General features: G+C 40.0%; 1 protein-coding gene across 3 annotated transcripts in view; it reads right to left on the bottom strand.

Annotated features, from left to right (window-relative positions):
• Positions 1–26,729, bottom strand: part of LOC121860732 (glutamate--cysteine ligase-like) — a 37,000-nt gene extending 10,271 nt beyond the window's left edge. For all 3 annotated transcript variants that reach the window (XR_006087922.1, XM_042358059.1, XM_042358060.1), the window contains exons 1-8: positions 26,503–26,729; positions 9,393–9,502; positions 8,750–8,935; positions 8,139–8,311; positions 7,480–7,697; positions 2,665–2,861; positions 1,601–1,772; positions 218–415 (exon numbers count right to left, since the gene is read on the bottom strand). Coding sequence is in view for 2 of the 3 variants with exons in the window: in XM_042358059.1 (XP_042213993.1) it covers positions 218–415; positions 1,601–1,772; positions 2,665–2,861; positions 7,480–7,697; positions 8,139–8,311; positions 8,750–8,935; positions 9,393–9,502; positions 26,503–26,652 (1,404 nt within the window). In the remaining variant the exon portion in view is untranslated. The remainder of the gene's footprint in view (positions 1–217; positions 416–1,600; positions 1,773–2,664; positions 2,862–7,479; positions 7,698–8,138; positions 8,312–8,749; positions 8,936–9,392; positions 9,503–26,502) is intronic.
• Between the last annotated feature and the right edge of the window lie 201 nt (positions 26,730–26,930).

Raw genomic sequence — 26,930 nt, 5'->3', positions numbered from 1 at the left:
AGAAATACCTTACATTTTATTTACAGTAACTATGTGCAGTATCAATAAATTTAACATGCCATACTATAAATCTTCTAATAGTATTTTTCTTGATATACCATAAATGCTCTAATAATATATCGGCACTATACAGTTACTGTACTGAGCATAGACGTAATACCGTAACAGACTTGAATCATAAGTTTCTACAAGTTAGTAAATCATATGAAAACTTTACCTTTGAGATAGGAATTAACATGTTAAGTTTAAATGTAAGCAGTGCCCGAGTGAGCAGCACAATAAACACTCCAAAGGCAGCATTTTCAAAGTCTGTTAACTGAACTTCACAGGGTCGGAACTCAACTCTCCAGCCAATGTTACTGTTAACTGGTGGAAGTTTGAACCGCATTGTTTGCCAGTTGGTGCTCTGAATATTCTGCAAAAACAAAGAGAGTTTTCCATTGTATCACATTTGTACATTGATATAATAGACATAAAGCTTGAGATAGAAAAAGAAGATGGACACAAAATTGTCTTTGACACTTACAGTAGGCTAGATGTTACAGTCGAGGTATATGTATTGAATATAGTAAGGGTTTCTCATAAAATATTCAGATCATCATCATGAATGTTTTATGGTCGTTTCCATGCTTGTATGGGTTACCCAATAATTTTGATATTTTAAACATAATTTCTGCTTTTTCTTTCACATAACTGATTTCACTTCCAAAACCAAAATGAATAATTTCTGTTTGTGGACCCTATTACCTGCACCGAAGGTCAGTGGAAAAAGTGTGATAAGACAGATGATGTACAGTCAGCCAAGTGGAGCTTGTAACAAAATATTCTGGGACAAAATGTTCTGGGGTATGGAGACAAACATATTTTTACTTTTACTTTCATCCTCCTTGCCACTGATCGGCTTGTTAGTCACTTGGGCGGTCAGTCACATCTCTGTTACACACTGTTGGCAAGTACTGGGCATGCACTGGCTACTGTATGCATCTGAACCTGCTCCAGTATTGGTCAAGTATGGTCTTGAAAGAGCTCACACTTGGTAACGTCACAACACTCTTTGGCAGGTTGTTCCAAGTGTACACATTTCTCACTCCGAAAAAGTTTGCCCTCACAGTTTTCTGGACTTTGTGGCTTCTTCAACCTTGAGCTGTGACCATTTGTGGGGCGGGCGTCCGCCAGCTCCAGGTATGGACACTCAACTGAGTAGTGCCCTCCGAGATGTTTATACACCTCAATTAGGTCACTCCTTGCCCGTCTGTAGTATAAGCTTGGCAGTTGCAGGTGATCTAATCTCTCTGGATAACTGAGGTGCCAAAGTACAGACACCAATCTGGTGGCCCTCCTTTATGCATTTTCAGTCAACTGACAGAGGGGGTTCCAGATGTCTCCATAAACCAGAACATTTTGTCGCAAGTTCCACCTCGCTGACTCTACATGTGTGAGGTGAAGGGTGATGTTCAAAGTTGTATTTGTAATATGTGTGAAATATTCCATTGAATAATTTTATCATTTTTAATAATACAGTACTGTATATGTCTAAGAAAAAATCATATACATCAGTAGTAATAAACATCTCGACCAACTATAACTATAATCGTCCTACCTCAAAGTGATCCATCTCCCTGGCATCATCCTGATGAATTCTCTCTGAGAAGAGGGATATGGAGTCCCTGATGAAGAGGTGAGAGATGTGCTGAGCCATGTACTCATCAACCTTGCTGCCTACTAGCTTCTGCTGGATATCTTTATCGTATACCAGCGGAATATCATTATACCTGTTGAAGGGGAAATTATGATTAACAAAATGCAGTAGTGTACAGCACATGTTGATATACAGCAATCAAACACTCACCAGACAAAATGTTTTTAATTCATACAGGTACAGTAGTTAGCATGTCACCAAGCCAAGTTATATACTGTACAGTACAGTATTCTGCCTTTTATAACACTTTCTTTGTCAAACTATTAACTTAAGACATCAAGTATATGCATAAAAATGAAGAAAGTGGAACTAAGACGCATGTGTTACACCCTTTTTAATCAAGCAGTGGTTTTCAAGAACGTAACCCCCAGCGTAAAACGAGGGGATTCCCATTATAAAAGCCAAGATAAATTATATATATATATATATATATATATATATATATATATATATATATATATATATATATATATATATATATATATATATATATATATATATATATATATATATATATATATATATATAAATTTTTTTTATCCCAGCTTTTACAATGGGAATCTACTGGAAAATGTGATCCGATTAACTAAAAGTTAATTTACAAAAGGTTTTCAGGAATGGATCCCTTTCATAAATCAGGGAATACCTGGATTGATTTCATTGGAATAAATTTATTTGAGAATCCCTCATGTGGTTTTATGACATTCTAATTGAAAAAGTGTCAATTATTTTAATATAAACTGTACTACACTATTATATCACCTTCCCTTCACCTGCACTGTAAAGATAACTCATATTGCCAATCTCACATACAGTATTTACACACAAATAATAAATTTCATCCCTAATAAATAAGAAATATATAATTTCACTCTAAATATACAAATGAAATTAATACAGTTCAGCACAGTGTGCCCTTCACTGATTAAACTGAAGCAGCACACATCTCTCCTCCAGTCACTCACCTGGCACCACATTCGGAGAGGTAACAGTCCACTGAATCATAGCGAGATTTGGGTATAACAAGTCTGTTGTTTCTCAGTGGCTCCAGACCTCGTTCTTCCCGGGTACGACAATCCACTGAGGCGGCTATCACATTCCATCTACAGTCAACGTCTGTCAGGTACCCACGATAAATTGGCGAGGCAGCAGTGAGCGCAAGCTGAGGATGATAACACTACGCATGTAACACTAGCAAGCAGCATGTACTCAACTTGCCACGAGAAAGAGTAATAAAGTTAACATACCTAAAATTTATAAGAATAATGTATCTTGCACAAATTTATCATTCACGAATATAGTACAGTACTGTACTCTATACCTTTCATCAAATCATTGTTTTTTTTCTCTCAACATTTTTTTTTCTAAATTTTCTCACATGTCTCAGAGGCTGACTGTATAATGCTTATCAAAGGTATACTGTATTTGTAAATGGTGAATTCGTGCAAGGCACAAGAATTACCGTACAGTGTTATGTACAGGTCGGCTTAGACACGAGGTGATAAACACAGCGTAAGGGGCGTACGTTTCAGGAAGTGCCAATGAATTATAAAAAAAGATTCGGGCCAGATCACTCTAGTCAGTCCAGACATAAACACTGTTTAAAAAAAATGGACTGGATTACTATACTCCTTGACCCAATGTACTGTAGATGATGACAGTCCCCTTGAACAGACACACCAGCTGAGTCCCAGTTAGGCTGTCAGCAATGTCATACAACCTTTACACCACACTGCAAATACAGATGAAAGCCTCGCATAAACCTTTGGAAACAAAACTGTGTAGACCAACCTGAGACTTCACTAGTACTGAAAGCAAAGAAAAAAGCATTTACCTCCATTTGCCAACAGGGGTGAGGGAGACCCAGGCACTTGGGAGCCATCCAGACAGTGAAGTCTAAACTAGGACTGAAGAGGCTTGATGCCTGACAAGTCCACTATGGCTGAGGCAGATAATGTTCAAGTTGTGTCTACTGATATGGCCCTCAGGACTCATTGTTTCCTGCTTTAAATGGTAAACTGTTCCTTTTAAAGACCCCTTTTGGGACTTGGCTGTGATGAGGAAGCATAACTAATTCATGAATTAGTCATATTCTATGATGTCCAAGGGTTACACCAGGTTTACAACTCAAGACTCACAGCTGTAATTCACGTCACCTGGTGAAAGGCATTAACCATAAAACGAGATCTTGCCGGATCAATCTTTTATAATCTCACATCGGTCCAAAGAGACTTGTGTATCTGAAGCCAGCTAGAAGAGAGGAAGTGGCATAATAAAGCTCCAATTACTAGTGTGCCATGCATCCCAAACAGGGAGACAACTAGATAGCTACAGTAAAGTATGACATACTAACCTTACACATTCCCCAGCACCACACAGCTCGTCTGCATTATACCCTGTCAGAGGAATAACAAACAAAGGTCATATACGATGACAAGGTTCCCTTAAACAAGAATGGACATCAGGAACATTTTCTCATGGAGGTTATCACTGTTGTGATTCCCTGAAAATATGAACCTATTGAATACAACCTGGTTGAGCACACCAGATACCTCCCCAGACACCCAGACTTTACAAGCACCAGAGCTGTGATTTATGATACAAATTTAGAGCTTACTACAAGGCTACTTAAAAACACTAATAAAAAACCTAAACTGCTTACACTTACACAATGGACAGAGGAAACCATCCTCTTAATTTACAGAATGTTTCCAATTTGCAGCTCAGAAGATATAATTCATGGCCAAATCTTTGACTCAAATTTGTGTAAGAAAGACTTACAAGACCACTTTAAGGTTTGTCAACTGAAAGAAGAATCAACACCATTACCAGATCATCCCTCAACAATAAGGATCAACACCTCTTGACCCTAAAACTAAAAACAAATAGATTTCTACAATAGCCATTTTTGTCTGACTTAGATTAAAGTTCCCAAAAGTCACTGAGAATGTAAGAACAAAGTTAAGAGTATCTGAAAACAAGGAATGATTTCAACAACTATTTTGAAAAGGAGGAGTAGTAGGATGAAATCTAAAATACGGTGGGAAAAAAAAAGAAAGACAAACCTTTTCTCGGAGGTCCATGTGAAGCCCACACAACAGCTGCTAACACTGATAACTCAGTCTATAACAATTAAAATTATCACCTGAGAAGCCAAAATGATGCCAATTCAATACAGTAGGGTCGGGATATATCGCGACTTTATATAATGTTTTTTTATATCGCATTTACCAAAATTATAAAAATTTTCCTTTATATAGCAATATTTTTTTTATTTCGTGAGGGAAATCGGGCAGGAAATAATACAAATGTACCGCCACGGTAAACAAATGCGTTTATTTGCTCACCAGAGGCGCCACCGTGGCTGCTCACTCACTCATTCACGCTCGCCCGCTCAGTCTTTCTGGGTGAGTGATGAAAAAGCAGCCAATTCTGCTGCAGATTACGACTTGGTGAGTATAAGTGGGTTACTAGTGACGTGAAAAGTGAAGTGAAGATATGGAAGGTTTAATGGAAATGATTTAATACTGTAACTAATATTTTTGGTTTGTTCGTTTATGATTGTTAAGTGAGGGTGGCAGTGTGTCGTCTGTTGTTCTCGGGATGGCGCTTCAGCTGTCGAGTCTGTTGCAGATTCCAATTTCTAAAGCGAGTGTAAATGGGTTGCTAGTGTCGTGAAAAATGAAGTGAAGATAATGGAAAGCTTAATGGAAAAGATTTAATACTGTAACTAATATTTTTGGTGTTCATTTATGTAGGTGTGGTATTGTCAAGTGAGGGTGGCAGTGTGGCGTCTGCTACTGAGTCTGGTGTTCCTTGATATTGAAATAGCCAGTTGTTCCCGAGTCTAGTGTTCACTGGTGCTTTAGTTAGTAAGAAAATGAACTCGTTAAGTCAAGTTTAGTCACGTTTTTTGGGCCTCCAGAGCCTAACCCTATTTTCCCCATCGATTACATGTAATTATATATTGCGATTTAGTATACCTGTACAGCGAACATCGTTGGACCCTATCTCGCGATATATCCCGACCCTACTGTACTCTAAAATAATATATATATTTTTTTTGGTGTGTAGCTAAAATCATAAACATCTGTTAAAATATTTGAAAAAACCTGTGAAGATGATTACCCACCACATGATACTTAGTCAAAATTCGAAAAGATCTTGATAGTAGAAGGAATCTGTCCGTAAGTCATAAAGGATTTTCTACAAAAACATATCCAAGATCCTTGTAAGTTCTAAAAAGTTTATCATTTGAGGTAAAGTTGGAGAATCATTTTGACCAGTCAAAAAAATAAATATAATACATAAAAAAACTTCCACACCAGTCAACATAAATGGGGAATTAATTCATATGAAATGAGATCACTGATTAAAGCAAAGGTGAGTAACAATCAGTAAATAACATATTACAAGCCACACAAACAGTGAAGGAACTTAAAAATTTGTCACGCTATACCATGTGTGTGTGACTGAGGACACATGTCCTAGGCCCCATCTACTTTAGGACGCCCCGATCACTATTGTAAAGCAACTCAGAATTTATGTCAGATATTTAAAGACATTTTTCAGTCTTCAACTTTACCTTTATCTTCATGAAAAAAAGAAGGTAAAAGGACACAAAACTAGAACCTCTTCTAAGTACTGTATAATAATCTTTGACACTTTTCCACCTGACTTAAGGACTGACCAAAGAACACTAGAATGGATGCCAATTTCAGTTTTCCCTGAAACTGTTACTAATTTTCCAGAAACATTAGAACTGATAAATCTTTTGCATACAGTACAGCACTTTATCATGATTAACTTCCTTCCAAGATTTGTTCACCCCAACATGCATGATCCTAATATCTTGGTAAATATTTTTTAGTCAAGATCAATCCACTAGGAAACATTTTGAACTTGTGAAAACTGTTTCCCACACTAAAAGTTTGGAATTTTTTAAACTGCCTTCAAATAAGAGTTTGCCAGCAGGCACCCTTCAGGAGTGTAGTTTGTTGACCAAATGTGTCTCGTCACATGCTGAATAATATTCCTCTTCAACTTGACATTTTGGATAAGGTTGTTCAGCCATTTAAGGTCAACAGTCAATGGTTTGGAAGAAAATGCCAAAATTATATGCTGACATCCTATGCTTAATGTTCATTATTCAATAGGTTAAATTTTATAATTTAGGATGGGAAGAGAATCAGTTTCTTCTGTGTCAGTCACAGTTTACATTTAAAATGATCAAAAAATTATTTCACAGATTTGTTGCTAAAGGTGCTCAGAAATTACTCTAAGTTTTTTGCCTCAATTAGTAAAATCTGCAACACCACTTCTCGACCAAGTGGAAACTCAGTATGTTTGATTAACTTAATTTTTCTATTTTTATTTATCATGCTCAACACTTGTCAGCTCACTAGCTGGTCGGGTGGTCAGTCTGTTCTCTGTTACACACTGTTGGCAAGTACTGGGCATGTACGGGTTCCTGAATGTACCTAAACACACTGGCTCTGGTCTTAAATGAGCTGACACTCGGTACCATCACAACACTCTCTAGCCGGTTATTCCATGCATTCTTCACATTTCTCCCTCCAAAGGAGTTAACTCTGACAGTTTTCTGTAAAGGTCTCTGACATAACATACAGCATATAAGAAAAGTATGACTGTTGACACAATATACTGTACATTATTAAATGGGAGAAGCCATGCCTGTTGACATATAATATATACAAATCTTGGTAGAGCCAATGGATGTGACATAACCCTCAAAGTACTGTACTATGTGTAGTCCTCACCATAACAGGACAGAGGGGTGTTAGATGATCGTAGAGGACCCGGGCCTCATTCACATTGCATGCTTGGAAGGTCATTTGCAAGCACGAACATCCCATACCGAAACCCATCGCATCCATATACACTTGGTCCTCCTTCGCAGCAGCTGCAGAACTGCCATCATCGCCATATTGAGACAAATCTTCTACAAATGGTCTAGGTGTTTTAAGGTCTACATATACTGAAAAGTAAATACATATAAACTTTATCGGAGATAATTTATATATATACAGTATAGTAAAATTTGCATGTAAATCTGAACAAGTGCATTTGGAAAATGAGAGAAATGCATTATTAAAGAGAATACACACACATGCTACAAAAGCAGACATATCACCCAGTACACCTGGACCCTGCTGAGGTATCCAGTGATAAGAGGGTTACCTTTGTGGCCAGGGAAGATAGTCAGTAACTCACAATGTTCTCTGCACTCCAAACAGCCCTGAACTACAAACAAGGTTCTTACCAACAATCCTTCAGTCCTGCCAATGACTTCAAGCAAACAAGATTTGGGGTGACTAGATGACATCATAGAAATTATTCAGGCATTGTAATTACTTAAGCCAAAGCTTAATGTATGTGGTTGAAGAATATGTAATGTACTGCACTGTACTGTACTCACTAGGGACATTGATGGCTACTTTTTCTCCACGTCTCTCACGGATGTTGCGTGTGAGTGTCTTAAATCTTGGGTGACTCTGTGTGATGGCTTCCTCTGGGAAGAACAGGGACCGACTAGCTCCAGAGTTGGGGTCAGGACGGGATGGTGGGTACGTAAAATCTGGACAGCCCAACCTGAAGAGTGATGTCAACTCTTTAACGCTTTCAAATCTACATTTAAAGCTTCTACACACATCCTTATAAACCCTCATTGTTATATTTGGTTTTTCTCTCACACCAGCCAACCAAACCTAGGAGGCAGTGGGAAGCTGGAGACTTAACTCTCTTTATCACCTACTGCAGCCAGCTTTTCAAGATGTGACCATTGGCTGAAATCTAAAAAATAGGCAGGCAAGGGTTATATTGCTTGTAAATGCCAAAATACAAGAAACAAGATCCCTAAATATTGTACAATAAAAGCAAGGGGACATCACTGTCAAGGGATTAACAACTGCAATTGAGTAAAACCTTGAAACAGTATCACAGCAACTCCCACATAGTGAAATGCTGTATCATAAAAAGTGTTCTCAACCTAAATATGAGTTTAACTGTACCTGAAAATAGGTAACTCACCTGGGAAAATTTGTGAGGGAGAGTACCACCTCATCTGGCAACAACAAACTCTGCACTTCACTACGGCGGAAGCTCATGTTGTGCTCCACGATGTTGAAGTGCTGGACAAGGGAGCCATAGGGCTGGCCAGGGGTCCCTTCCACCATGTACTCGGCATACTCTGGTCGCCATAGTGACCGCACCTCCCTAACAAAGTACATCAAATACTTAATCATATGCACAAGACAATCTAAGAGATGAGAATATTTTTAAAATATTTAAAAGGTTACTGGTGATACACCAAAAAAAAAGAAAGACACCAACCACTATACAGTACTGAGAAGTGAAGTCACATTTTCTAGCTGAAACAAATACAAGACCTACAAGAAATGCACCAACACCACTGAGCACCTTCAGACAGGGCCTCCAATCAACCAGAAAGCAAGCAATGCTTTGCAGCAGTAGCAATCTTTGTACTCATAAGCAGAACCCTTAATACTTATATGGTTGGCTTCTTTGGCCTCCCCACACTTACCCTCCCCCACCCCACCCCCCCCCCCGGGTTCACTCAAGTCTGATCTATCTTTTCTCTCCAAAGCTCCAAGAATCGTGAATATATCCCCAGAAGACCCCAACGTTTTCCCCAATGGCCATTGCTACTTACTTAGGGTTGGTTTCCTCAGCCTCCCTCAACACCTCGAGGAGCTCAGAGCCTCGTAAGCTAAGTCGTGCCTTCCTGTTCTTGTGGTCCAACTTGATAATCATGTACTCTATCTGCAACACAAGACAGACATGTACTTTATCTGCAACACAAGATCATCATGTACTCTACCTGCAACACAAGATCATTGTGTATGCTACCCACAACACAAGTCATATACGGGAGCTAAGTCTACCTTCACCTCACCTAAACTTAGTTATGAGTTGGTCCTGAGAAGTGTGTCCCCTGCATTTATTTATTCTACAATCCATCGATGTGAATGGATTTAGTATATGATCCATGTTACAATAGTGTTTGGTGTTGTGGCACAGCTCCATAGTAACATAACACTGCACCTTGGTGATATGTTTGGTGTTGTGGTGCAGCTCATAGTAACATAACACTGTACCTTGGTGATATGTTTGGTGTTGTGGTGCAGCTCATAGTAACATAACACTGTACCGTGGTGATATGTTTGGTGTTGTGGTGCAGCTCCAAAGTAACATAACACTGTACCGTGGTGATATGTTTGGTGTTGTGGTGCAGCTCTCTAGTAACATAACACTGTACCTTGGTGATATGTTTGGTGTTGTGGTGCAGCCCCAAAGTAACATAACACTGTACCTTGGTGATGTTTGGTGTTTTTTTTTATCCTCTTCGCCACTGATCGGCTTGTTAGCCGCTTGGGCGATCGGTCACGTCTCTTTTCCTTTATATTCTTCACCAAAAGGTCGGCTCGCTAGCCGCCCGGGCGATCGGTCACGTCTCTGTCACGCACTGTTGGCAAATACTGGGCATGTACCGGCTCCTGAATGTACCTGAACCCGCTCCAGTGTTGGTCAAGTCTTCTCTTGAAAGAGCTCACACTCGGTGCCGTCACAACACTCTCTGGTAGATTGTTCCAAGAGTTTACAACCCTCACTCCGAAAAAGTTTGCCCTCACGGTTTTCCGGACTTGCGGCTTCTTCAATCTTGAGCTGTGACCCCTTGTGGGGCGAGCGTCCGCCAGCTCCAAGTAAGGACACTCAACTGAGTAGTGCCCCCTGAGATGCTTATAAACCTCAACTAGGTCCCCCCTTGCCCGTCTGTAGTATAAGCTAGGCAAGTTCAGGCGCTCCAATCTCTCAGGGTAGCTGAGATGCCGAAGTGCAGGCACCAGTTTGGTGGCCCTCCTTTGAACATTTTCAACCAACTGACAGTCCCTAGCATATCTCGGGGACCAGATGGGGTGACAGTACTCCAGATGGGGAAGCACTTCACTCCTGAAGATCGTCACGAGGGACGGACCGTCTAGATATCTGAACGACCTTCTTATAAGACCCAATAATTTATTTGCCTGATTTACCTTCTTCTCACAATGGCCCGAGAACTTCAGCTCATTGTCAACATACACACCTAGGTCCTTCTCACACACAGTCTCAACTAGTACATTTTCTTCATCCCGTTGGGACATATGGTACGCCTCCTTACCGTTGGTACGCCCCAGGTGCATCCTCTTACACTTCGTGACATTGAATCTCAGCAGCCATTCCTTCGACCATTCCTGGAGCCCACAGAGGTCCTTCTGCAGCTCTTCACAGTCCGCTTGGTTCTTAATTTCCCGAAATAACTTGGCGTCATCGGCAAACATTTGTATGGAGGAGTGTACAACGTCAGGCATATCATTTATGAAACAAACAAACAACAGCGGGCCCAATACACTACCCTGTGGTACCCCACTTGTTACAGGTACAGATGACGATTTCGTGCCATTAATCACCACACATTGCTTGCGGTCATGTAGAAAGTCTTCTATCCACGCTAGGACATTTCCCCGAATTCCGTACCCTTCCAGTTTGATTTTCAGCCTTTCGTGGGGTACACTGTCGAAAGCCTTGGCAAAATCTAGGTAAATATTTTCGATATTACCACCCCGTTCTAGAATATGGGTCCAAATATCCAATACCTTGAGCAATTGTGTCAAGCAAGAGCGCCCCGGCATAAAACCGTGTTGGCAATCTTTTACAAGGTTGTTTCGTAGTAGATGTTCCATCGCTGCATCTCTGATAATACTCTCAAGTACAGCTCATAACACTGTACCTTGGTGATATGTTTGGTGTTGTGGTGCAGCTCCATAGTACTAACATAATACCTTGGTGATATATACTGTATGGTGTTGTGGTGCAACTGAGAGACACACTTGACCACATTATACTACGTATAGCTAAACTATATGTATGAATTAATATTGTATATTCCCCTCTAAGTGACGCACAATCATTATAATCTTATCTTCTGAACCTATAAGAACATTTACCAGTGTAATAATCACTTGCTCTTCATAAACACATCTCGGCAATTTTAACAAAGATAATTTTTTCTTTCCCTAGAATGAGTGTCTGATCTTCAAATTGTGATGTGAAGCAGAACAAAGTTATATGAAACTGATATTAAAGCTGTTTTGACATTGTGGATGTCAGCACTGAGAGCTCCAACACCTGCAGGAAGAATGCCTTAGTAAGGTTAGTGGAATATTGATCTGTAGGAGACAAAAATGTTATTCCCCAAGCCGCCTAAAGCAACACCTATGGACCATGATTTCAGATTTTTTCCAGATTTGCCCCGCAAGGGGGCTAGTTTATTGAACACCCCCTTACATCCTGTGCAATTATATTCCCTTTTCCTTGACAAGTCAGTGGAAGAACACAGGTGACGACAACCCATACAGGGCCTGACTCCCCAAGTTACTACCCGCCCACACACGTCACACTATACAACATATTTTAACAGCTTAGTCCGGTATGATGTAAGAGAGGGAGGGGCGGCGACAGGTTTGTGGCACCACTGCAGACATCAGCTGGATACATTATACTGTATACATCAGCAACACTGCCCATCTCAGACCACACATTCCAATACGACTGTAAAATATCCCTCCCAGCTTGAGTTAGTGCTATATCGACCCACATGAGATCTTTACTCAGAGGTCGAGTTGCTTCAGTCAAGGTATGCTTCTCGGTGTGAAAATTTAAGCCATGTTTGGTATGTTTAAACGGGTGCTTGTGAAGGGCTAACGAGCCGATCTTCTGGTGAAGAGGGTAAAAGTAAAAAAAAAAAGGGATTGTTTCGCCAGAGGCTGTTTAAAGTGACGTGGCCATGAATGAGTACGTAGTACGTACACATGTGTTATTATCCTAACCATGGCAACCTTATTTTATCGGCAATATCATCCAAGGCCAGGATTCCTGGACATCTTACCGTTTAGTTAACTCAAATTCAGCTGAGATATGAATTCTTAAGTTCGTATCAACACTACAGCGCGACACACTAGATTGAGCATCTTTGGAGCTACGACTAGCAAGTTACATTATGCAGTTTAAAGAAAACAATGGGACAAACACCGACCTGGTATGAAGCATTATCATATCACAAAATTCATTATGCTGTATAATTTGGTCTATATTTTGCCATATGCTGTGTCGCTGGGTTTATAACATCATTAAAGTCTTGGCGGTGGCAGTTTTACTAATATTTTAAGATATGCAACACGAGTCCTTGTATTAATGAAACAATGCTACGGGCTTCTTTTTACTAATTAATTAAGCAAAGAATGTTACCTTAAATAATAGAAGTCACCGTGAACTTCACTTCAGTACAGACTTTTATCTACAAAAAACAAAATTTAATTATCGATTTATCGACAGTTACACCTAATTATCAGATTTGTTAACCAAAACACATATGATACGACTACGAGACACGTGTATCCATTACTATAATAATTACATTTTCATCTAGTAATAATACCATTATATCTGTATTTGTTTTTTAATAATGTGCATAAATAGAGCCTGTTTACGCTAATTATAAATACTATTAATGCTAATCAAGATTTTACTTGAACACCCCCTTGTAATGGATATAACTAAGGTTAATTGCCAGACGTTGTGTTTTACGTCTGGCAGAGCTGTGCTGGTTGCCACGTGCCACCTATTAAATGCCAGAAGCCTGTTACAAGATCCGAGTTCGGATTCATGGACAATCTTAAGTGTTATTCTCTTTTAGCTAAGGAAAACTCGACTAAGGTAAGAGATCCGAATCATGCACAACCGTTAGTACGGTCTCATGGGGATCTTTTAAGGTAACGCTTCTTTCGATGGATTTTGAAGTCAATCGAATGCATAGATCATGGCTAACAAATGGATACCAATGACCAAAGCAAAAAATGCTGTGGATACCGTCGTCTACTGTATGTATTGATATAGACTTACTGATTAAATGTGATCAACCTTACAAATACGTCAGTGTGAGAGTACGGACATGGTCACTGTACATTATTTATGTATACTGAAGTTGTCCTGCCCACAGATACTTTTTTGAACAGCGATATATAGTCTATGAATTTGACAGGATAAAACATTCATCCAAAGGAAACCTCAGTTTCGCGAGTTACCCGAGACGTACCAAGGTCGTGTATAATTCAACTACCAGGCAGGAGCGACCACTGATACTGTGTGTCCTCTTAAAAGCTATCTTAGTTCAACAATTTTCAACCACCTTAAAACACCCACACTCAAGTCTTTAACTGGGTACTTATTGCTTGATACCAAGATTCGTATAAAACCGCACGATTAATTTTTTGGGGAAGTTTGGTAACCGTCATCACCTCGACCACAAAAACAAAACCGGATCATCTCCATGCACTATCACACTAACTTACTGAAGCTACTACTGAACTTAGTGTTACCTGCACAGAAGTGATATATATAATAGGCTCGTTAATATGGTTAATCCTCCGATTTAAACTTAAAACGTTTTTGCCATTTAGGGATAACATTTTATTTGCGATAAATTAATGGAAATTAGTCCTTATTTGGTAAAATATGCTAGGTTTCATTAAAGATTTCTTTTACAATCATAACAGCCACACTACAGTGTTCATATATAATAGTATACAGTATATATACCAGTTTGAATTTTCGAATATAAACAGAACTCGTCGTTATCGTGCAGTTATCTCTTCAGTCATCTTCACAAGCTGTAGAGACGCACAAGAGGAGGCGCCATTCATTTGTGTAATAATACTATCCAGTACAGTATAAATCTCCTTATATCATGTCCAAGAACACAATACGTACAAGGGGAAAGTTTCACCATAATGTTCGTCACAAACTGTTAGCTACAATCTTTTATATAGGGAGATAATACTTTATCTATTCACTTAAAACCGATGAAGTCAAGAAGTGAGAGACAGGTGGTTAAACAGTTGTATGGTGGTGGTGTATTATGGTGAGGGAACATTGTAATGAAGGAACATTGTGGTGGTGGTGGAGCATTGTGGTGAGACATTGTAATGGTGGAACATTGTGGTGGTGGTTGTATGACACTGGTGGTGGTCGCATGACACTGTGGTGGTGGTGGAGCATTGTGGTGATGTGGTGGAACATTGTAATGGTGGAACATTGTGGTGCTGGTGGTCGTATAACACTGGTGGTGGAGTATTGTGGTGGTGTTGCACTGGCGGTGGTTATATAGCGTTGTGGTGGTAGAGCATTGTGGTGGTGGTGGAGCATTGTGGTGGTGGAACATTGCGATGGTGTTCAGAGTCCTGCGGTGGAACATTGTGGTAGCATAGCGTAGTGTGGTAGTAGAATGTTGTGTTATGGTTGTAAAGCAGGAACAACAAAGCGGTACACGTTGCTAGACACCGCAGTCTTCCCTCTCTTGCTGACTCACCGAGGACACAGGCAAGGGCATGTGCAACACCACCCACCTGGCATCCTCTCCATTAAACACATCATTGATTTTCTACAGCTACAGTGGCTCTTCAAATTTTCATATGTGTCTGGAATTCGCGAAATTCCCCAAGTATTTAAAAACATATTGTTTCATAACATACCTGTACCTGTATATAGTTTAATTCTACTGAAGTTTGATAAAGTTGAGACAAAACAGAAGAGTCAAGAACGGTGGGAGGGACATGCAGACAATTATATACCCCATTTGGCCTTGTAAGAGGGTAGTAAAAACGTACAAAATAATACCAGTACTTGTACATTATAATTATACCGAACGAGATCCAAGTAAAATTTATTTAAAGTATCCCATCCTAATGATCGAAAACATTAATATACTCTTACTATAAAATTGCTTTATCGTATACAGTACAAGTCTGCTAATTATTAAAGCATATCATCACCATCATTATCGTGTGATGACACAACGCCCATCCTAAAGGATAAAACTCAATGAATAATTTTTGGAAGAGTTCATCATACATGCCCCTTAAGTCTTAACTTTTACCATGTTATTATTATCAACTTTCTTAGGCAAGACACCACCACCAATGTCGTAACCCGATTACATGTTAAGTTCTGGGGTACTGGCCTGTTTTGTTTAAGCCAATTTCACCACTTTTATGTTACTGGATAACGGCCCTTCTCACTTGTGTCTGGGCCAAAAATGATTCGAACCTTTGGCATATTGGTGAAAGATACGCGCGTTATCGCTGTACTACCAACTACAACTACGAGCGCCAATGTTAACTACAATTATGGGAGCCAATGTTTACTACAATTACGGGCGCTAGCGTTCAGTACAACTACGGGCGATACATTATTAACTACAAATAAATAAACAGCCTCCATAGTGAGCTTCCGATGTGACCATTCGTTCAGATATAATGGTATGATACGTTTTATCCATTAACACAAGTACAGATATATACAATATCTAAACATTTATTCAAACACAAAGTAAATACATACACCGATACATACACAATAAGAACAAAGTTACCTTCCTCTTTTTACGCATTTGTAAATGTTTATGAAAATAACATCTGCGTATTGATCTTGCTGGGAAAACACCAAATATATTAACACAATACATTAGAAATAGCACTCGCCTCTATTTCTTCAAATTTACTTTTAGAGCTTATTTCATGTCACTGACTGTTTGAAGGCCCCGCCAGCCATCACCCTGTTTTTCCACGTGCTACCCTTATATGATGAGGCAGGAAGCATATTGTGTCTAAATATAGCCTCTTATCTTTCCACCCATGTTATAGATATTTTAAATTGTGATTTTCACTATTTGTAAGATAAAAGCGAGTCTCCCGTAATTAAAAGTCAAAATATGATTTTACACCATGAAAAACCAATGTAGTTTATTTTAGTACAAAAAAACCTCTACAGTCAACTTTAAATAGGTTTTATTTGGTATACCGGCATGTTTAAGTACTTTTTAAATGTAATTCTACTGTTACTGTTTTAGTTTTGTACCCAAGTACCGATAGTAAAGTTAACATCGCATATTGGGTTTAGTCTTTATTTGTTTATTTATACGTCTCTAAAATAAACGATGAATTCCCAAGATCCCGAAACGAGGACAGGTTCTGTCCCGGAAAACCAGGATGGTGAAAACTGGGGGTAAGAAGTAACATTAACATGTCCCTCCCTCCCTGTACCCAATCTCAGTCACATGAAAAACTTGGCAACTTAAAAAATAAAATACAAAATAAATACATTAATTCAAATACAACAAAATAGCGACGCCTCCCAACAGTACTTTTCAACAAAAGGACCTATTTCATAAAATTCATGAGTTTTATGATAATTTGAAGTGTTAGGCCTGAAGCCACTATGACATCTGTCTTATCAAAGAACATGAGGTTATAATCTAGAAAAAAATCTTACTGTTACGAGCCCAATACAGCAACGTGTATTGTATTTGTACACACTAATGAGAACAGCAATATCTCTTCGTGCCTTCCTCCTGATGCAATCGCAATAACATTTAGAGGAATATTCAAGTTTCTGTGGAGACGCTGTTAAAGGGTGTAACGTCCAAGATGCATTGAACGGCGAAATTAGATAGTGAGAACACATGGCTATGGTGAACAACGTAAACCAGGACGACCTTGGGAGGGGGAAACTGCCCCGGGGTGTGTCTGAAGTGAGCAAGGATGACATACCGTGAGTGAGACTGAAGTAAAAGATACGGTGAAGATGGCTCCCTCTGTACTAACTGATTAACACACGTGAAGTATCTGCGACGGAACTGACAAAAACTCCTAACACATTCAAAACAGAACTCATGTCACATGTTAACGACTTAATAATGCGCAGAGTACGACGGCTGCTCTCTCAAGTGTTGCTGAGTGCTACACTTAGTTTACTCATGAGTACAAGAAAAACAGTTTACGAAATTATAAAACCAATAATTCATTATAAGGAATTTTATTTTTATATTCGGTTCTTCTCTAGCATACTGCTACCACAAACCTTAAAATAAATGCACTGTGGACACAATCAATGAGCAAATCTAAATAGCTTAGTATGTCATAAAAATACACTTATCCGATAATAAATAATCCCAGACTGACTGAATTAGTATGTCATAAAAATACACTTATCAGATAATAAATAATCCCAGGATGACGAACTCCTACTGATCTTAGCAGCTATCAACAATACATTACTACTGTATAACACTATTGGCTGGAATGTGTAGTCAAGTGTTCGGCTTTGAGCAGAGGACTGAAGTTATGTATTGACGATAACACAAACTCAAAGTTAGATATACCCTAACCTCTGTATGTTATAACAAGACATACCCTAACCTCTGTATGTTATAACTAGACATACCCTAACCTCTGCATGTTATAACAAGACATACCCTAACCTCTGTATGTTATAACTAGACATACCCTAACCTCTGTATGTTTTAACAAGACATGCCCTAACCTCTGTATGTTATAACTATATCTTGTATGTGAGGTGTGATGTTAGCAGGAGGAAGGCTACACAGGTAACGACCGATGAGTTTCATAAATGTCATCTGTGTATGTTATTAAACCTGTTCTACGACTGTCAGAGCGAGTGACAAAAAAGGTAATTAGATACCAAAGTATCAAAGATCAACCGCCCAAGGTGCTATTAAAATGATAAGTGGCACATTATCAATAAAATTAAATCGTGTCACTGGTTACAGAACAGCTAGCTACCCATCGACTGTACAATGACACGTGGAAAGCCCACTTTATCATTACGAGGCAAAAATATAAATAAAATAAATAATATATGACGTTTTTGCATTTCGGAAGTGGCACAAGGTTGTACAGTTGAAAATTATAACTATACTTGTGTACTTTTCTTCAACTAAAGAAGTGTATAAATTGTTAACTAAAAACAAGTTTTTAAAATTTCATCCACATTACATCAGACATGTACTGTTATCACTTTTTGACACTCTTTAACATCTCTTTACTGGTATATCAGCAGTTTGTTGAGCATTTTATTTGTTGATAACTAGTGTAACTACAAAACTAGAATACGCGATTAAAAAGACCTTAGTTGTTGAAGCTGCCATACATTATAACATCAACGACGAAGGTGGCCGCCGGTCTGCCTTCCACTCATCATTACACTAAACCTCTCTCGCTGGCTGCTGTTACAAGTGACATTATTATATGACCGACCCAGAAACGTTACACATGTTTTTGAATTCTTCTCCTGGGGAGATAGAGAATAATATCCCTCCAGAAGTTCCCCCGAGTGTGAGGGACAGTGTTCATGGACGTTGTACCGACACACACACGTCTGCTTCTTAAAGCTGTGATGAGGTCTGCAGCTACCACACGTGCGTCGTGCAACATAAAACACATGTGTTCAATTTTCAATTTCAATTGTTTATTCCTTGATAGAGGAAGCGGGATCCTAGTGCTGTCACTAGGTACCCCTGTACAATGGCACCAGAAGCATCTGGCAAGTGTGACCAGTATATACAGTATAAATATTATAAAGGGGCTTACTAAAGCCTAAGGAAGGAAGGATATTCCTTTAACACATAATCAATGTTATTTACAAAATATCTGGCCAGTATGGGGAGGATCATCGTGTCTCCGTCAGGGGGTCACACATGTGTTAAATAATTATATCACCAAACTTAAAAATAAACACACAAAGTTTCACAAAATAATATATATATATGCAAGTAAATCACTGTGGGTGCGCGTGATCCAGGTATATGCTGATAACCACAAGGAAAGAAGAAAACACGAAGTTCCCAAGCGCTTTTGTGTAATTCACATCTTCAGGGGTGAGTACTTACCCCTGAAGATGTGAATTACAACAAGTGCGCTGTTTAGTTAATTTTGTTGGAACTTATTTTTCTTTACGGGGCAGATATCGAAATTATGAAAACAAGGAAAAGGACAGAGAAAGAAGGCAAAGGCGGGAAAAGAGGTAAAGAAAGAAATGGAAAGGGAATTCGTCGTTTATGCGAATATTTTTGCTGTACAAAATTAGTCGGCGCCCTTATACACTTTTCAAGAGATGTTAAGGGTAACAATGTACTGAATAATAATAGAGAATTACAATATTTATTATTAGTTTTTACATGAACAAGTAATTAAACGAGAAAATGCAAGCACAAAACCATTCAGCAGGCGACCATTATGCTTGCAGGACTAATAAGTTCATTAATATTGCTTGGTAATTAAAATGAAGTCGTTCCATTTACCTATTAACTACTAAATCTTATAGATACTCTGAGAAGCTTAGTCAAGTTTACACGTGTACGCAATATTGGTATAATTATGGTGCAACACAAATTTAAACTGAACTTCCTCTCCCTTAAAATAGGGTCTTTTTCTCTTTCCCCAACTACATTTTTTTTATCACATGGACTAACGTTAACACAATCAGATGCTTACAGCAGTTACATATAATTTACACAATCGAAAGCATTTTTTTAATACAGCTGTAACGTCTGTATTTCTTACTACTGTGCCATGGATTCGAGTTCTGGCCTGGATATACACGTGGAGAGGCCGCTATCCTGTGCGGCACTACCAAACCTGGCAGCACTAGCGTAGCTGGGGGGGGGCGGCGGCGGTCCGCCCCGGGCGGCACTTTTGGGCGGCACTTTTGGGTCTGCTCATCACCCATATCTGCAGCTACTGGAGACGTTAATCCATCCCTTTGTATCGGCGGCAAGTTAATCCTTGTCGTGTCTGACCTAACACCTGACCCACATCATCACGGCCACGTCATGAGCTACACCCTTGCTATGCGCCCCCCGCCACACACACAACCTGTAACCTGTTGAGGATTAAGGAAACAACTTCAAACAAGTACGCCAGTGAGCTCATGTGGTGTGGGTCAGGTGTTAGGTCAGACACGACGAGGATTAACTTGCCGCCGATACAAAGGGAAGGATTAACGTCTCCAGTAGCTGCAAAACCATGCAGTCTCGGGTCATATCAGTTCATGTACAGCCGACCAATCCACCAGTTACAAGCAATTCACTTCAGTTCTGCACAAGTCTCCATCGTGACAAGACGAGGGGAGGCTAGACGACTTTTAAGTTCTCTTGTGTTTTCGATCCAGTTATTTACTTCGTTGGAAGACATAATACTATAAGGTAAGAAATATTAAAGTATTGGTTAAAAAATATTGATGTGACTTTTGCTGCGGTACTGAGATTAAATATTAAGATTTTGTTTCACAGCATTGCGATTTTATACTAAGACACTATCCTCACTGGGGTACAGACAAAAGCCCCCCCGACAAAAGCCACCCAGACAAAAGCCCCCTACTTTGATCGGGGTGGCTTTTGTCTGACAACAGTAAGGGCTTTCAAAAGTTACGGACATAATTAAATAGTTGAGGGTAAAATATACTGTTCTTCTCTGTGGTTAATTATTGGTTAGGTTAGGGTTAGGTTAAGTTAGGTTGGGTTGGGTTAGGGTTAGGGTTGTCAGACAAAAGCCACCCCGATCAAAGTAGGGGGCTTTTGTCTGGGTGGCTTTCGTCGGGGGGTCGGGGGGGCTTATGTCAGACATCCATTTTCACTGTACTCTGAGTCTGTAATTTTAGATTAAGTTGCTACTTTTTACATTTCCATTGTATTACATTGATACTAGTGTCATTATACCGTGATTTTAGATCATACTCAATAAAAGATAACGGTGCAGATTACACTCGCTGTACTGATCATGGTTGAAGAATGACTAACACCATCAATTTTCTTTCGCTTATCCATCAAGTGGGAAATATTATCTTCACTGCTTGTACCATCTCTATTCCTCCTTCTATTCTTCTTTTTGCTATTAACAACTTTAAACGGCTCTTGTTCTTCACATTCACTGCTGCTAGACACCTCCAAATCCGTCAACAGTCCCCCAGCAGTACCCTGGGCTACATTGCTGTGTCTGCTGTATTCACCACCCGATTCGTCGATGTATTAAACGACCTGCTCGTTGACGTTCCTCCGTCAGCCATGCCAGTACGTGTCCAGCCAGGGAGGTTGAAAATGTTCAAAGGAGGGCCACCAGACTGGAGCCTGCACTTACTTTTACTTTTATCCTCTTCACCACTGATCGGCTCGTTTTCGCCCGGGCGACCTGTCACGTCTCTCACGCACTGTTGGCAATTACTGGGCATGCACCGGCTCCAGTGTTGGTCACGTCTTGTCTTGTAAGAGCTCACACTCGGTGCCGTCACAACACTCTCTGGTAGTGTTTTCCAAGAGTTTACAACCCTCACTCCGAAAAAGTTTGCCCTCACAGTTTTCAGGACTTGCGGCTACCTCAATCTTGAGCTGTGACCCCTTGAGGAGCGAGCGTCCGCCAGCTCCAAGTAAAGACACTCGGCTGACTAGTGCCACTTGAGATGCTCATACACCTCAATTAGATCACCCCTTGCCCGTCTGTAGTATAAACTCGGCAAGTTCAGGCGCTCCAATCTCTCAGGGTAACTGAGGTGCCGAAGTGCAGGCACCAGTCTGGTGGCCCTCCTTTGAACATTTTTAACCAACTGACAGTCCCTAGCATATCTAAGAGACCAGACGGGTTGGCAGTACTCCAGACGGGGAAGCACTTCACTCTTGAAGATCGTTACGAGGGGCGGACTGTCTAGATACCTGAACGACCTTCTTATAAGACCCAATAATTTATTTGCCTGATTTACCTTCTTCTCGCAATGGCCCAAGAACTTCAGCTCATTGTCAACATACTCACCTATAGTAGGTCATTCTCACATTCAGTCTCAACTAGTGCAGTTTCTTCATCCGTTGGGACATATGATACGCCTCCTTACCGTTGTTTTGCCCCAGGTACATCCTCTTACACTTCGTGACATTGACTCTCAGCAGCCATTTCTTCGACCATTCTTGGAGCCCACAGAGGTCATTCTGCAGCTCTTCACAGTCCGCTTGGTTCTTGATTTCCCGAAATTACTTGGCTACTGTGGTTCAAAATCTAGATTCTAATTTTGGTGAAGTAATTCGTGAAGGTGTGTCAACCAAAGGACAAACTAGAAAACTAACACGCGAATGGTTTTTTCAAACTCTGCCAAATGGTGAAAGAATGTTGAGATCATGGATGGTGTACTCCCCTTCCAAGGAAGCTCTTTACTGCTTTTGTTGCAAACTGTTTAATTCTGAGGATGGATTCAACATGTGGTGAAAACTGAATCCTAGAATATCCGAGCACGAATCCAGTGCAGCTCACGTTCGGAATTTCACAAAATGGAAGGAGTTGGAAATTAGGATTGCTCGTGGAGCAACAATTGATGTACTTTTTGTGGGGGCACGGGGGGGCGCAAACTCAAGGGCCGCCCGGGGCACACACTCTAGCTACGCCACTGCCTGGCAGGTTTCCTCCTGTACCAACACTGGACATTAAAGTTGATGACAAAGTAACAAAACTGACAACCGCTCGAACAGCTAGTAGGCTAAGCTGATAAGTGGTGAAATGATAAACTGACAGGTGTTTTTAATTTTGACTTGCTCATTAAATGGGTGACCTAGTAACGAACACAAAATGCAGGATGTTACGGTGATTACTGTAATACTGAAGCAAACAATAACATTGTTTGAGGTGGGATATGTTGGGCTGGTTATGCAATGTTGGGCTCCTTTATGGCGATAACACAATACCATATAACAAGACAGTGTGATAAGGGAAAAATCAGATATCATACATTATTACATACATCGAAAGTTCCGAATATCGGAAAACGTATACATAGCCTGACCCGCTACTGAGTGTTTGATGCACCCGACACGTAATTTAACCCACGTTCCCACACAGTACAGTACCTCACACTGACACGACACAAGCTTAGTATATTCAGAATATAAGCTTATATAAAAAAAAAAAAAAAATTCGGATTCGTAAGTTATATAGAGTTATCATTGTATTTTAGATGGTCACAAACTGCATAATATTTTTTTTTTTGGGGGGGGGGGTTACTCTCGGCCTCCATCTATTGTCCTCAACAAGGTGTTGGTTAACAATTTCGTCAGCGAGAACTTTTTAAATGTCATTTATTTGGACCTGTAATCTAGTTTGTTGGAGTATTTACAGAATCTTCTCTTGTGACCAAACTTCATCATGACAATGCATTATGATTAACTCGGTGATTGTAATCCTTGTGTTGCTCCCAACCGGAGATACTGCCAGACACCGTGGCGCGCCCTCAATTGCCGCACTGCCAGGCGCATGGTGTACCATGTGCATAAGAATGTGCTTTGAACAGTCAACTATTGTTCTTAAAACATCTGTAAGTTAAAAGTCTGGACCTTTTCTCATAACTATCCACTTTAAAACATCTGTAAGTTAAAAGTCTGGACCTTTTCTCATAACTATCCAAAGTCCTATTGTAGCTGTGTAAAGTGGCACTCACTGCCACTGATGTTATCGCGAGAACTTATTAGTTTAGCTATGCGAATAATATACTTTACAAAACATACCCAAAACATTAAAATATTTTTGCTTGGTTTATAAAGTGTGTAGTTACCATAAGGTACAAACTTAAAAGAGAACTCATGCCTCATATAACCACAGTGCAGTCGATGTCCAGACCTATCAATCGTGTCATTCTATGTTACAAAGCATTAGCATGGAATCCCTGGACTCTAACGTGTCTGTACACATAATAGAACGTGAGTGAAATAAATTATCAGTATATTGTGAAAATCGCCCGCACTCTTCAGCTGATCAGTGACATACGTGTAACTCCTCAAAAAGAAACTTAGAAATTAATCCCTTCATGGTGTTTTTTCAGTGCCACATTCCTGAAACGATTACTCAGATAGTTGATGGTATCAAACGTGCGTAGCCAACTCATTTGCAGGTCCTCCCCACCCCTGTCTGAACTAAATGATCACAGCGCAACTGAAATCGATATTTTATACACAAATCACTCGGATTTTAAGACAAATATCGAGTGACGCTTCTGGCACCCAAATTCTTCTCTTTTTTTTTTTTCGTGTGGGAGCAATGTTCGATTTTGGGTACGCCGGGCACCCGTGACTATGCAAGTATTACCGGTTATTATTATTATTATTTTAAGCTAAGTCCCTCCAATCAACTTCAGCTTGAAAGTCATAACAAATGTACACCTGGGAAAAACGGGTTTGTAGATATCAATAGATAACGTGTTACATAGCATCTAGGAGGATCCCATGTTCGCTAGCCAGAATTTTCCTGATTCGAAGAAGGAAAACATAGATTTGTGCTTCTACCTCTTTCAGTTCTCAGCTCAAATGTTTATATATCAATTTTATTGTATATCGTCAGCCTCAGTACCACATCTGGTCATAATCTTACATAACGAAGTGTCTTTAGATGTAAAAATAGCTAACTGTAACAGAATACTAATTTTGTTACAAAGACTTAAACATTAAGTCACTGTACTTTGGTTTCAGTATTTTGTATGCCTGTTGTGTGTAATTCATTCCCATTTTCAAGCAACCTGTCTTGATCTAAAAATGAAGGTTTTTAAACTTAATTTACGTGTTGTCATTTTCCACTCAAAGTTCGACCCTGAACTCCACCTTTGGTAACAGCTCGGGCTTCAGCTTTAACTTCATTAGCATTCATGATGGGTTAAATATTTTCCTAAAGTACTTTACTAGCGTGTTATTAACATTTGGGACTGTAATCAACATTACTAAGCAATTTTAGCATTAGTGCCTCATCATTCTCCTAGTTGCGTATGTGCCAGTTGTCTCAGAACTTAAGTTATTCATGTACGAGAGTAGTTTTATGGCTGCGTTATCAGCTCTATAAGCGCCTTATCTAACTGAAATACAAATTTCTTCGCGCCCCCGGCTAGATCACTTGATAGTCCTCACTACTGTACAAGACTGCGCGCGTGCCAAGCACTAGTCACCGCAGTACAATGTCGTACCTTTATGTACAGTATACTGATGGCGCAACCATCACTTGTTTACCCGTTCTGAAAGCTCAAAACTTCTTTACATAATGCCTCATTGTCAAAAATTTACTCCTATTACGAGCATAAACCTCACATACAGGATTCCTTTCGTTTTCTAATCTACAATTTGAACTATCGGAGACCTCTGATGTCTTAAGGACAAAGTATTTCACACTCTTGACATACTATACACACTGCCATGCTCTCCACCACGGTACGCCGTTTTCTATTATAATTATCCATCAGTACCATCACAATGCTGATGAAACTGGCTGTACGTACTGTTTTCATGATTCATTAACTAATCAGAGAATGTTGGATGTGAAGAAACTTAACTACTGATGTTATATTCACAATTATCAGAGAAACTGCAGGTGAATAAGCTTTAGTCTTTACGTTACAATAAATCAGTAGCGTTACCTGAAATCAAAGAACGTTTTAAGGGAAGAAACGTTGCGAAGGTACGACAGGGAAGTTCACACGTGTTGGGGCATATATTTAGCTCGTCGCCACCTCGTGCTCTTGTACCGTGGTGCCTGAAATATTGAGGCACTAGGTCACCAGTGCAGTGCCGGGCAGTGTCCAGCTATCAGGGCAAGAGTATGGTGACTGGCTGGGATATTTTCCAGGAAACAGGCCCACGATTATGAGATTGAAATATGTTCCCTACCACGACTCAAGTTTGGTGCCAGGGTCCAGACACCAGGTCGAGTTTGGTGCCAGGGTCAATACCCAGGCACCAGGTCACAAGCATGGTGTTTAAACGTGGCAGTAGTCGGTAGATGGGTCACACCAGACCCGCCGGAGTCACCAAGACAAGAGTGCCAGAGCTGGGAGAATCAGAAACCAAGGCACCTCCTCCTTACCTCATCACCCCACTTGAGACAGTCTCCCTGGCGGCCCTTGAGCTGGTGGTACTGGTTGATGAACTGCTTAATGCCATGTTCCCGCACGTGGTCTGAGTACTGCTTGGTCTGCGGCCAAGAGAGCGGCGTGCCCTCTGACAGAAGCCCCATAGTGTTGCCCACACGCTTCCGTAGGTAAGTCCCGTCACCACAACCACACAGACAACACTGTTATCTTTGCTGTCGACTGCTGTGTGTGCGTAGTCTCTACCGCACCGCCTCTGGTTCCCTCCCACCTAATCCTTATTTACTCATATTTTTCACAGTTAGTGCGCTTTACCATAATGCGAATACGAGCTGAACTTGTCAAATACTATATATTTTTACTAATATATGGGATCTAGTATGGTAACTAAAGGTAATCAAGTTGAATAAATTTAATAGTTTAA

Source organism: Homarus americanus, unplaced genomic scaffold, assembly GCF_018991925.1.
Source record: "Homarus americanus isolate GMGI-L3 unplaced genomic scaffold, GMGI_Hamer_2.0 scaffold23617, whole genome shotgun sequence".
NCBI classification, from domain to species: domain Eukaryota; kingdom Metazoa; phylum Arthropoda; class Malacostraca; order Decapoda; family Nephropidae; genus Homarus; species Homarus americanus.
The sequence above is the reverse complement of the archived record's forward strand: the minus strand, read 5'-3'. Positions and strand labels throughout refer to the sequence as shown.